Source organism: Acipenser ruthenus, chromosome 12, assembly GCF_902713425.1.
Source record: "Acipenser ruthenus chromosome 12, fAciRut3.2 maternal haplotype, whole genome shotgun sequence".
In the NCBI taxonomy this organism is placed as follows: Eukaryota; Metazoa; Chordata; class Actinopteri; order Acipenseriformes; family Acipenseridae; genus Acipenser; species Acipenser ruthenus.
Genome location: NC_081200.1, coordinates 34,478,323 through 34,492,110, shown reverse-complemented (window position 1 = coordinate 34,492,110; position 13,788 = coordinate 34,478,323). Strand labels below are relative to the sequence as shown.

General features: G+C 36.4%; 1 protein-coding gene across 3 annotated transcripts in view; it reads left to right on the top strand.

Moving 5' to 3' along the window:
- LOC117416833 (sodium- and chloride-dependent glycine transporter 1-like) overlaps window positions 1-13,788 on the top strand; it is a 48,805-nt gene continuing 35,017 nt past the window's right edge. Inside the window, exons 1-3 of one of the 3 annotated variants that reach the window (XM_034028249.3) lie at window positions 3-213; window positions 8,657-8,723; window positions 10,134-10,354. In XM_034028249.3, coding sequence (XP_033884140.2) covers window positions 10,325-10,354 — 30 coding nt within the window. In that variant the 5' untranslated portion in view covers window positions 3-213; window positions 8,657-8,723; window positions 10,134-10,324. Of the gene's footprint in view, window positions 214-8,656; window positions 8,724-10,133; window positions 10,355-13,788 lie in introns of all 3 variants that reach the window. The other 2 variants (XM_034028248.3, XM_059034913.1) reach the window with 2 other exon arrangements.

The following is a 13,788-nucleotide window of genomic DNA, read 5'->3' as shown; positions in this document are numbered from 1 at the left end:
AAGGAAGGAGGAGGAGTTTTGCTTTGGGTCCGTTAAAAAAAAAGAAGAAAAAAAAAGTGCTGTAATTCAAAAACGAGGAGGGGCGGTAAAAAATGAGCAAGGAAGTCCTCTTCCTTAAAAAGGGGTAGACTACCATCTGATGCAACTTTAAACCACGCTGACAAGAGACGTGTTCAAAATAAAAACAATTCAACACGAGATCACAGTGCAATGGTAAGAGTTACCTCATTTATGTTAGAAATGTATAGATTAAATAGATTATTAGTTTCGTATGTTAATACTTGAGGTAACTAATTACAAACCAGTGTACGTAATGTAATCAGTCTGTTTCTTTAAATTATGGTTTTTAAGAATTTAAAACTGCTATTAAGGTATTTGTTAAAAACGATCACAAGGAAAAAATATATATATGTAATGAAAATAACGATAATGATCAGGTTCAAAATCATAGTGTCATTATAAATGTCTTCCTTTCTGGAATTAGCGATTTTGGAACACGTGGCAACTGCACCTATGTGTTTTTTGCACATACGGAACATCAACAAAGTATAGGCTAAAGCATTAGCGTTATTTTATAACAAAACAAACTGTCGTTATAAAAACTAAAATTATAGGTCCAGGGTAAAAAGCAGGGTTATAATATAATGCACGTCATGTGTGACGTGTAAAAGTTTACCATAGTAAACTTTAAATTCATCAGTTTATAGTGACAAACCATGATGAATTGAATAATATTTATGATGCTTTATCTATCTATCTGTCTATCTATCTATCTATCTATCTATCTATCTATCTATCTATCTATCTAAATAAATATATAAATTAAACTGTGCTTTACCATACAGTAAGTACAATTAAAAATCGCAGTTTATGTGTGTGTGTGATTACCACTAATGTGCATTAGGCCTGGGCACACAACACAGTGCTTGCTTGTATGTCACTGTGTACTGTTCCGTTTAAAAAAAAAAAAAAAAAGGCTAATCCTTTTAATTTTGTTATTGAGTACAGAGTGGTTCAGACGTCACTTTAGCCTTTTTGTTTGTTTTCTTGTTTTGTAGACTAAATGTTATCTGTGTTTAAATGTGTTTATATAGTTTCTTTGAAAACTGGATTTCGGTCAGTTTGCGTATATATTCTAGATATAATACACTGATAAAGATTTTTAGCCTTCTGACTGTTTTATAGGTACATATAACTTTGTAAATCAGTTTTGTACAGGGGCTGCTATAGGTGCAATTGGGTTATTTACCGGCTGAGCCAGTGTACTGCACTGAACTAGGAGGAGATGCTGTTGAGTTTTCTGCAGGCTGTGCAAGACAGTGCAGCTGGTTCTACACAATCACGTTGCTGTCCGTGTGAAAGAGTGGATACATAAAATAATTCAACTAGGTTTAGCAAATCTGCACCACAAAACACAGAGAAGGAAATAAAACCGTTGATTTTGTTATAGATCGTTTTCTGCAAGGCAACATAAGTCAAAGGCACTGCGCATGCGTCAGTGTTGTGGGTCCAAGGAAAATGCAGTTGACTGTAAATCAACGTGAAGTTTTAAAATGACAAGCAGTTGGCTCTTAAATTTACCGACAACAGAAAGAAACCGCTACCTTGAAAAATGAGCGATTCATACAACCACACTGCCTGATCCATTTGACAACGGTGTCGGGACGAGGTTATTTTCTAATGATTTTAAAAGGCATCCAGATAACACACCGGTTCCCAGACGTCTATCATTACTTGGTAGCGACAGAGTGCTGTGCTGCACCCGAGAAGCAGTAAAAGCCGAAGTTTACATGCTTACAACTACTTTTTTTTAGTGGGAACGAACACAAAAATGTGCACATATCCATCAGAGGACCGTGATGTGTGTGTGGTGTACGGAGAAGTCGCGACGAGTCAGGTTGTTCGAAAATAGTACTGTGTCTGGGTTGTGGCAAAACTTAAGTAGTGGTCAGGTGTGCAGTGGTTACTGCACCTGCATGGCAGGGAAAGTTATAGTAATTTAGACTCTTAGACTTTTCTGTAAAGAAATTTTAAAGAAAGGCTGTTTGAAAAACTGACACCTGCTGTTTAATTCTAACATTACTACTTCGACTTAAACAACGACTACTTTAGATTTTAAACTTTCACTTCTGTTGAAATGACAAAATCACAGAGCCCGGAATCATACAAGCTTTATTTGTAGTTTTGTCAAATTCGATTAAAATAAAAAAATATATATTATTAGATTAAAATGATATAAGCATTACACTGCTTCAAAAGCTTAAAATAATCACTGTGACAGTTTGTGACATACAAAGTCCAATTTACTTAACTATTTGTGACCCCTCTCCGAGCAAAATCAGTCTAAACAATTATAGGACCTTTGTTACCAAGGTTATGAAAATCCGTTGTGTCCATCCTACAACTTCATTTCTGATGGCTACAACTTCATTTTTGAACAAAATAATTTTATGTAAGGTGCCAAACAACATTTTTTTAGTGTTCAGTAATATCCTGTAGCTGTAGTGGTTTGGCCCAGTACCCCATACTTTATGCATAGTTTATTTAGGCATCTGTTTTTATTTTATTTTATTTTTATTAGTGAACAGAACCCACATAATTACACAGGTCTATATTGTGAGTTGCCAAGCTATGCAATAATATTTTGGCCATCCCCCTAAGCAGATTTTGTTCTGCTGCCAAGCTAACATCTCATATAGTTTATGAGAAGAGTTTGTCAGAGCACCTGTGGATCATTCAAGCACACAGACGAGTCCCACTGTAGAGTAACGTTGTGGAATATAAATTTAGGTTGCCTTACTGCAGTAGATGCATGGGCTAGAAAGGTGCTAATGCACATAGTAAATGGATTGCAAGTAGATGCGAGTCAAGGCAGGTCAAGTCACAAACTATATTTCAAGCTCATAAAAATATAAAAAAGTTTTAAGATATGACAATGAAACGGAATATAACTGTCCACAGTCAAGTCAATACCGATGAAGACCCTCAATAAATTGGTCTCCACAACACCCATGATTTCTTCTCCAGTCTAAGGGATCACTAAGACTTGCCTCAAATACTGTAGTAAATTAATATTAAAAAATTTAAGTATTTTTTATTGGACATAAGTAGTCTTAGCTTCTGAGATTATTTTGCAATTATTATTATTTTTTTTTTAAAAAGACAAGGTGGCTTAGTTTTCACTCTCATAGTTATCCAAGTGGGGAATTTCTAGAACATTTATGAAACTGAACTTTTAATATCAAAATATGTCACACTATTTGAAAGAGCTTGGTTGTTAGTGGTCTTTGGGGGCTGTGGGTTATTACAGGCTGGTTTTTGGCTGGTTAAGCTAATGGTTGACCAGCCATGTTTGCAAAAACAAGATCCCATGCTTGTGATGGAAATTTCCTATAGGGCTATAATTAGCAGCTGGAAAGTTGCAGTGTCCAGTGGGAAGTCTTTCAGAAGTTCTTTAATTGTTCATTTTAAGTTGGGATTCACCATAGTGTAAGTTTTTGAACTGAGATTAAAAGGAGGCATTGTTAGTTTGGCACAGTATCTGAGCACCTGGAGTGTTGGTGATCCCTCTATACAGTTGTTACAGTACAGTTACTTTTTTATTGCAGACACTAGAAATTTATATTGCAATCACAGTAATTAACATTTAAATTGGACACTTTTATTGAAAGTATGCTGTGTTTGGCACCTGGGTCCTTGTACTTTTCCAACAGCTGTGTGTTTATGGAATGCTGTGCTAAAAATAGCTATTCTCAGCATTTGTCTCTGATTTCATTCAGTTTTTTAACAGACTGTCAGTATTTCTGTGTAAGGTTGGAGGCAGAGTAGAATATTCTGTTTTCAAGCCTAAAAAAAAGATCCCACTGAACAGACACCAAGTAGATACTTGCATTTTGTGATTCATTGGTGCTAAAGTAAACTTTGTAAGAAACAGGCATGGACTAGCGCAAGTGACTTGTGAAGGCAAACTACAAAATACTTGTAAAAGCTTTTCTTTATACAGTGCATATTAGGTGAGAGAGTGCGTGCAGTAACACGAGCCTTGCCATGTCATCTGCCAGAATTCACTGCTTAATCTTTTATTGTACAGACATTGGGCAGAATGTGCCAAAAACCTTTATAAACCAAGTCAACACAAAATACCCAAATGGTCTGGCTCCATGAAATTGAAATATCAGTTCATTCAGTTTAGTGAATCAGAAAAAAAGGGTATTTAAAAATAAATGGTCAACTGGTACAGTAATCCTATAATTCCATTTGAACAGTGCAGCATAGAAATTAAGTTTTTGGACCAGATCCCTTGAAACCCTCTAAACGGCCACAGAAATTTGAATATATTATATTCTATAAAATTGAATTGTCACTGTAGTTCTTTATCAATAAAATGTATTTTAAACCACTCTGAAAATCTTTACTGTCTGAACTCAGAGAAGGTCCCCTAGTTTGTTGCTGTGTTTGTGGATTCTGGATTGCCAACTATGTATCATTAAAATGTTATGGGGGCTCCCGAGTGGCGCATCCGGTAAAGACGCTCCGTGTGGAGTGCAGGATGGGCCCTATAGCTTGGACGTCGCCGGTTCGAGTCCAGGCTATTCCACTGCCGATCATGGACGGGAGCTCCCAGGGGGCGGTGCACAATTGGGGGGAGGGCTTAGGTCGGCCAGGGTGTCCTCAGCTCACCGTGTACCTGCGACCCCTGTAGTCTGGCCTGGTGCCTGCGGGCTTGCGTGGGGGTGGTAACAGTGAGCTGAGCCTAAAAATAATTGGCTATTCTAAATTAGGAGAAAATGATAAAAAAAAAAAACAATCGGCGACTACTAAGAAAAAAAAAAAAAATGTTATTTTGCACAATCAGCGCATGCAGTTGTTTCTGCACGGGACCCATAGCTCTGTGCTGAATATGTTTGAATTGATGTGCATTTTAGTTTGTATGCCTAATTATAGCTGTGATTTAAAATAAGATAAAAACTAAAATTAATATGTACTGTTGTATAAATACATTCATGTGTACTCCTCTTGCTGCAATTACAGTAGTGTTTTAGTGTATTCTGGGATAGAGCACATGTTACTGTAGACTGCAATTTATCTAGTTTAGTAGAAGTTACAGTACTTAATAAAAAATCAGAACAACTGTACAGTTAACTCAGTATAACCAAAAATAAATGTAAAACATTAAAATTGTTAAATGTTTCAGTAAGAAGTGTCTTGCATTTGAAGTACAATTCAATGTTAAGATTGTAAAGCCTCATTGGGTTATACAATCTAACTTTGAGGTTTGTATTTGTCAAAATGCAACACTGTCTCCAGGACCTGTAATTGAGAAATCCAGATCAGGAAATCAGCTATTGAAGTGATTTTTGTCAATGGTCAAAATTATTTGAATGCAATTTCTAAAAACATTTTAGAATGTGTGTCAGTAAATATGCAATATGTATGAACAAACACAACATGTGAATTTATAAGTACACTGTTTCCATGATTTCATTAATTAATCAAGGACAGACTAAAGCAAGTCAAAATAGAACTACTGACCTTTCCAATAACATGTTTATATTGTCTCACTGGTGGTGTTTTGTCAATATGAAACTGCAAAACCATCTTGCTAACAGGTTGATTTCTTTGAGCCCTGAATAAGTACTGCTCAGTACATTTCCATGACAGGAAAGAGAGATAGTGCAGTGTGTGTCTGGTGTTTGACGCAGCGTGCTGAATCACTATTCAAGAGGTCTGTGTTATTTAGGCTAACTTCTCTTCTCCAGACAGAGCTTTGTAAGTTATTTGATAAAAGTGTGAAATCACTAGAACTTTTAAAATAGAATTATATATATATATATATTTTTTTAAATAGCTGTCCAGATTTTTGGTATTAATAAAAATGCTAAGGCAGTCAAGGCGAGGCCCTACTTCATTTTGTCTACAGGAGCTGTACTGTTAGACTATTGCCTCTAGCTGAATATGGACAGGTTACTAGAACAGGTTATTTCTGCTTACTGTATACATACTATAAATTATGCATACTTTCTGTAAAGCGATTTGAGATACCACGGTATGAAAGGCACTATACAAATACAATAAATAAGTAAGTAAATAAATAAAGGTGCAATTTATTTTGGTTTTCCACTCAAAATGTGAACCAAGCATACAGAAATATTGATACTGTGTTACAGTATAGGTTAGACTCGAATGATCTTTCAGCTGATATGCCTCAACCATCAGTATTATTAAACATTTTCTGCAGACCTAAATTGCAGATGTAATGTAGAATAGTTTATACTGAGGTTTGGTGTGTAAGCTCTCATTAGCATTCCCTGGCATGCACTGTGCATCTTGTATTGATATAGCACACTTGGCTGTGTATTTGTTTGTTTGGTCTTGATGCACAAGTGGGTAATGTGAACAGTGTCATTCTTCATGTTCCATCTTGGACCCATATTCTTACACCCACTGTGCCATTGCCAGGGATGATAAGCCTAGTGATAGGCTTGCCAGAAGGCCTGGTAATCCAAAGAGCTTCTTGCACACCCAGTTTAACTTTAAAAGTATATTAATCAATTCTCAGAAGTGTGTTGGTGATCTTGATATTGACCTCTGACCTAAATGGTTGCCATATTGAGGCAAATATTGAGGACTTTACATTTTAGGGGTCTAGACACCCTTTGTATTATTGGTCTGTGAAACCAGCCGTTTGAGTTAATAATGTCTTACATTTTTGGTACACAGCTGTATTTTACGACTTTTTTCTATGAAGTTCTACAACGGATTCAGACCAATCACATCGATATACAGTACTGACTTTGCATTTGTTACCCAGCTGTTTTATATTCTTTCAATTCTGTTACCGATGATGTAGAGCAGAGGTTCCCAAACTTTTGATTGCCGCGTACCCCCTTCCAGACCTATCAACTGTCTGCGTACCCCTAGCATACAGATTTATATTTTCATGTTGTTTTTAATATATGCTTTCTTAATACACAGATTTATACACAATAATATACTTAAAATATAAATGACTATAATAGTATAATTACGGCTTGTGATTTTAGGGTTTAACCGATAAAACACCCCTGATACTACAAAAAAAAATCTGTGTATAATGAACACCAGAAAAACACTGGAAATATACTCAATTCACATAACTCAAAAACCTAATACATAAAAAACAAAAACAAACTACCTTTCCCTAACTTGTATTGATTAGTTCTGAATACTTTCTCGACTGGAGGCTTGTTCGCGGGACTTAAAGCTATATTACAGTTAAGATACGTAGGATTTAAAACAGAATTGCAAATTGTGGCGAAATGTAAAAAAAAATGCCTAAACACAAAAAACCCAGAAGAATGTGTCCGTGACCACAAGGATTTCGTTGTGGAAGACAACAAAGGAAAGAAGGTACAAAGTATGGTACTGTACAGTTACTACTTTGTGACAGAAAAAAAAACATGCATTTTGTAAAGTACAGTAACAGAAAACAATAATTTTATACAGTACATAAAAATCGAAAGCTCTGAAAAAATGATTTACATAAAAATCGAAAATAGCTCATAATAAGCACCAAAAAAATGTAATTAATAAAAAACTAAAAACATACGTCATAAATATAATACATTTAATTCGCGTTGTACAGTTATTGGTGGTGAGAGTTCTGTACGTCACTGTCCCTGTGTATCCTTGTTCTCATTGTTACCTCTTGGAGGTTTGCAATAAACGAGCACACCACAGCGTTGATCCCAAGTGTCCCGCTGCTGCGAGATTGTCTTGCACGGCTCTGTTTGTTTCTCCATTTCACGGCAGAAATTAAAATGAATTTCCAATGCGTTTTAAAGTTTTGTGTGAATATGACAAGTCTTATGAAAATGCAAAAAAAAAAAACCAAACCAAAACAAAACAAAAATGTTCGCCATTACACAATTTGTCACGCGTACCCCCTAAACACGTCTCGCGTACCCCTGGAGGTACGCGTACCACAGTTTGGGAACCTCTGATGTAGAGGATTTACCATTTGACTGCCACAATGTCTGACTACAGTATACACAGTATGACTTATACAGACAACACTTTTGAGATTATACTGTATGTTTGTGACAAATGCTATAGTTCACACCACACCACTAAATTTTGAAAAGGATCAATACTGGTGTTGCTTTTCCTGTTCTGTTTGCCCAAACAATATTTTTCGTCAAGTTAAGGCCATCCCTAATAATGTGCAGTACCTTCCACTAATACTTATGACTGAAAGAAAAAAGCAGGAAGTGCCCTTGGTGCAAATCTCGGATATGCCAATAGTAACAGACAAGGCTCTCGTAGCTTGCACACAGCTGAAATTCACACCTGTCACTCACAGTCTTGTTCCCTGCGATGTGAACAATGAGACTGTAGCTGCAACTCAGCTAAGGTCTAATCCACTTAGAAGATTAGGCAGGGCTTCATTCCCAAAATAAAATACCACCAGCGTTTTAAACTGTGTGCCCATGTACAGACATAGTAGTTCAAAAACGTTAAGTCTTCTTTCTTACAAGGGCATTGTCACGGTTGTTCCCCAAATCTTTTTATTTGGCATTCTTTTGTGGCCATTCACCTCACGTCCTGAGCACTATCTATGGCTTTTGGCGGTGTGATTTAAGTTTGCCGTTTTTTGTATTTTATGTCCTTGTGTCAGGGTTGAGACTGACCCACACCCTCTCCACCAAAGTCCATTATCTGTGTCCACTTGAAAGAAACTACAGGTAAGAATTAGAGACAGCTTCATGGTATTATCTTTCTAAAAGAAGCTATTTCAGACCCACGAGGAAAAAAGGCTGTTTTACAGTTATTATTGTTATTTATTTTTTTGTAGAAACCCTACACATAAAGCTGCCAGTTGTGAAATGTATAAAATATGCTTAGCCCCTACAAGTGTGTAAGTTTATTAAAACTCAAGCAACATCTAAGTTGAGGCAAGGAAATCGTTCTGTGATCATTTTTAAACTGAAGCAAAGTCAACTTAAAGAGCTTGCAAGTTTATCGAAGGAATAAGACTACATTTACATATCCATTATCCATAGTCCTGATGCATAGGTTGTTACTATTGTTGTCAACCAAGACTTGTCTCCTGCTGGATTCATTAAACTACTATATTGTCTGTTGAGTATTTACTATTCTTGGAAAGGGGATTTATTTGGAACACTGTAAACAGTAAAAATGCATCCTTATTTAGCTTGCTACTACATCATTTACACTGTCACTAACTTATCTCTACTATGTATGAAACTAATATTGCATTCTCTATTACATGTTTTTAAAATACACAGAACCAAAAGTTTAAAAAGTAAACGGTATAATATTGTATACATGAAAAAGATTCTGGGATCTTTATAAGCAAATAAAAAAAAAATTAAAAATCACATTTGCCGCCATTTAGTCAGAAATGGGTAATACAGTAGAAACATTTATAGAGCAAAACAAGGGACAAGCTCTAGAAATCTAATTACTGTACAATGCATACTTGGATGTGGGTCATGGTGATCTACTTTTTCATGAAACGGACATCTAGTGAGCATGTAATGTACTCGACCATTGTTACTGTGAAACCCTTTATGGCTGTCTTAATTCCTAGCAATGGGTCACTGACGGATGGCAGCTTACTGTCAGTCACAGCTGCTTGTAAAAGCAAATACATTTCTGGGCAGATGTCCTGAGTTTGTGTCCAATAAAGGAAAAGAAGCAGAGCTGGAATGCTCGCTTGAATTATAAAAAGTAAAGAACAAAAAACAACCAACCATTTCAGACAGATTATTTGGCTCTTCTGCAAGCGTTCACCTGGGCTCGATATTTGGGAAAGAGAAGGCTATACCAGCTACTATACATCCTAAGAGGCCTGTGCCAATTTTTAATGGAAGTATTTGAAGGTGTGCTAGTAATCTACATGGAATTAGTTTATTGCTTGGTGGAGCATATTTAGCATATTTAGCTCAAGTGAACACTACTCCTCAACTGACAAGTGCACTCTTGCTGCAACTTTAGAATTTTGTAATTGTAACTAAATACAGTACGGTTTCTGGTCTGGTGAGATTTTGTGTGAAATTCCAGATGAAAAATCTGTTGGAACTAAAGCATTTCTTTTTGCACCCCCTTCTTGTCACATGTTCTTTTCACAGCACTGAAAAGTTCTTGGATTAGCAGACTATTAGCACAAAGCAAAACGCCACTTCAGGAGAGAGAGAGTGAGAGAGGGAGAGAGGGGGGGCACAGACAGCTGTAGCACAACTCTGAAAAAAGACACACAGTAAAGAAGAGAATCATCCTGGAGGCTGCTTCACACAGAAGGTTTCAGAAGTGCTCTTGAGCTATGGAAAAGAAAGTATGCGAATCAATGCAGGTAAGAGTTGTGTTTTTTATTTAATAGATTTTTTTATACATAGATTTAGGTCACTCCTGCTTACACAAAAGTGTATGTAGGATAACCCAAGTTATGATTTCAAACTCGAAAAAGAGAGTAAGACCAGAGGGGAAATTTTAATTTAGAAATAAATGCATTCAGAACACAAGTACTTTTTAATTATGTAACGCAACGAGGTTCATTACCAGGGTTGGGGTCAATTGCTGTTTTTCAGTTCCAATTTCTTTATAAACACTTCCCAATTCCAATTCCTTTGAAGTAATTGGAATTTATATTTTGAGACATAATAATTGTTCTGATTGTTTAACTGCTTTCAATTGCAGACAGTTTAATTGACGGTGAATTCAATGTAAGTCATTTGTTGCGACAAGCTGATTTGAACAGAATACTGCGAATTGCAATTGTGATCAGTGGTGTGTTGGAATTGATTACAAGGGAATGGGGGGTGGGGTTGGAATTGGAAATTGATTTTAAAAAGGAATTGGAAATGGAATTTAAAAAATCAGGAATTGACCCCAGCCCTGTTCATTACCAGCTTCACTTCAGGGAAGGACAGAAGAGAGGCGTGAGCATGTTGAAAGCATCCACTGTAGTGAGTCGGGGGCGGGGGGTAAGATGTTCCTCTGGATACTGTTTCTGGACTCGGACCACTAGGCTGCACTGCCCTGGTTACTCTGCTAAGTACACTAGATGTTTTGGAATCTACAGTACAAGGGCAGTATGTAGACTGTCTTTTTATTCTGTGGATTGTGCATCAACTGGGGCTAGCAACGGCTATTTCCTAGGCATTAGCTTCTGTCACTGAGCAGTACATTGTTACTACTACCATCTAGTTACACCACAGTTTATCCCCGATTTAAGTCAAATATTTTCTTTGTTTTCAATCTTTCTTTATGTACCACTTGTACATTTTGTTTCAGAATGTGCTTCTAAAGACAACAGAAGAGTAGCAATGTTGGATATTTCAACAAATTTGAATTGGGGTATTTTGCATTAAAAGTTCTAGTTCTTACCAAAGTAGAGACTACTCTGTTCTGGTTCCAGGCTGCTCTGACTGTATAGAAAAAAAATGATGTAGCCTTGGCAGGGTTAAAAGAAATTGTGCCTCAAACTACAGCTCATTATTTATTGCTCTTGATAAAGTTGTAAATCCAGCCTTCTGTCTAGGAGCACAAATGCATTCTTGAAACGAGTGAAACATGAGTTTCCTGTTAAAAAATAAAAACAAAAAAGATCTTTAATGTGTGAAGATTGCATGTCTGAGAATCCCGTAGTTTTACATTGTTTGTTAGTGTTTTGATCTTTGGAGCCCTTCTTCATAATATCACTGCCCATTCTTGAGGTCTCACACTGTAGGCTCTGGATAGCAATGTAGATTTATATTCATTATGGGGGGGGGGGGGGGGGGGACGGACACACCTCCCTCTCAAATACTCAAATGTGCACGCCACAAAAATCAACATTAAATTTAAATAATAACTTTTTAAAATTACTAATGCAATCAAACCCCTGTAGGAATTGATGCCAGCAGAGACCACTACCTCGCGCTGAATAAATTTTTCTCCAGGTCTGCACATAAATTAGACTATAATTCGCATTGTATACAAGGGACAGTTTTACCTTTAACTCTCCTTTTATCTTTTAAAATACTATTGAAAGACCATTTAACCACTTGTCACAGTGTCAAGTATTTATGACATCACTCTACCACTAACCATTGCTGAGATATTAATGGTTGTCAACACAGAAATTAACTTGTAACCATAACTAAATATTTGTCTTCTAGACTGTCTTCTAGGATTAATTTGACCCTTAAGTTGAGATAATTGTCAATGGCTAGGTAATACTGACATTTATTTCCTGGTAAAATAAACCGACATTTGATTTGTTTGAACTGTTTCATTGAATCACGTGGCATATAAAGTACAATGGCCACCCTCAAACTCCTGTTCTGATTACCTTTTTCTTTCAAAAGTATAATATCTGTGCCTACTGTTTCCAATGGGAACATAATGTTTTTCAGATCTGCTGCCTTATAAAAAAAAGTCAAAACAAGTGTCTTCCTGTGCTTCAGTTTCCATCTGATCAATCACTGCACGCATCAGGGCCATTTCATGAATAAATCATCAATTTTTTTTAATATAACTTCTGTGTCTTAAGATAGATACATCACTACACAAATCTTGATTTATCAGTGTAACAACCGTACTGTACCGTTTTCATCATGGCCTATTAGGGAACTGATCTACGTGTTTTTGTGTTGTGAATGCCTGTAAGCTTTTACTTTGAAGTCCTGTACACCAGTTGTGTAAAATTACACATATATTGCATACAAAGCAAAGGTAAACAGGTAGTCTTTTTGAATAAGTGAAATAGTCCACAGTTCTCCTAACGGCCCCTAGAGATGATTATTTTACAAATTCAACACTTTTTTTTAATGGTGTGTCCCTTACAGTACATAATCTTCTTGTTTTGTTCTGTTCATAAATGTGGTACTGTACTGTAAACTTTGCTAAATTGTGTCCCTGGTATTGTGCCTCTGGAAAGTCACATAGGTCTCAAGAAGATAAATGATGTCACCTACTGGAATATTACTGGGATTTATAATCCTGTGTACAATTTTACCAAAGGTGAATGAGATCTGGGGAAGAAAAGTTAGTCTTTTGTCATAAAGTGATCCATTGAGAATGTGTGAAATAAATCATCCTTGATATTATAGATACTATGGATCTTAACGGACCAGGATTGATAATCTGCTGCTGTGACTTAGTAATATATTAAATTACTATATTAAGTTTATTCATACATTAAAAAACAAGAAAATATCTAATTATAAGATTGTGGGAACACTCCTGATGTCTGGGAAGAGAGTTCCAAAGTTTAGGAGCGAGACATCGAAGGGAACGTGCACCAAAAATAACCGAAAAGAAGGTACACAAAGTAGGTAGGCATAACAGAGTGCAGTGCTCGATTTGGGACATAACGCTTTATAAGTTCAAACAAATAGGAAGGTGCCAGGCCATGCAGAGCCTTATAAGTAAGAAGAATTACCTTGTACTTTGAGTTACAGGGAGCCAATTGAGGCCTAACAGAACGGGTGTTATGTGATGTCACATCTTGGTACGTGTCAAGATTCTAGCCGCAGAGTTTTGAATCAATTGAAGCTTGACTACAGTAGTTTTTGGAAGCCCGGTAAAAAGAGCATTGCAGTAACTGAACCTTGATGTAACAAAAGCATGGATTACGGATTCTGCTGCAGCTGTGTTCTAGTGTGGACAAACACAAGCAATATTTCTAAGATGAAAGAATGAATTTTTGCAGACAGATCGAATATGCGCATCAAAGCGCAATTCTGGATCAAAAGTAACACCCAGATTCCTCATCGAGCGATTTAAATCGAGACAACAACTGCC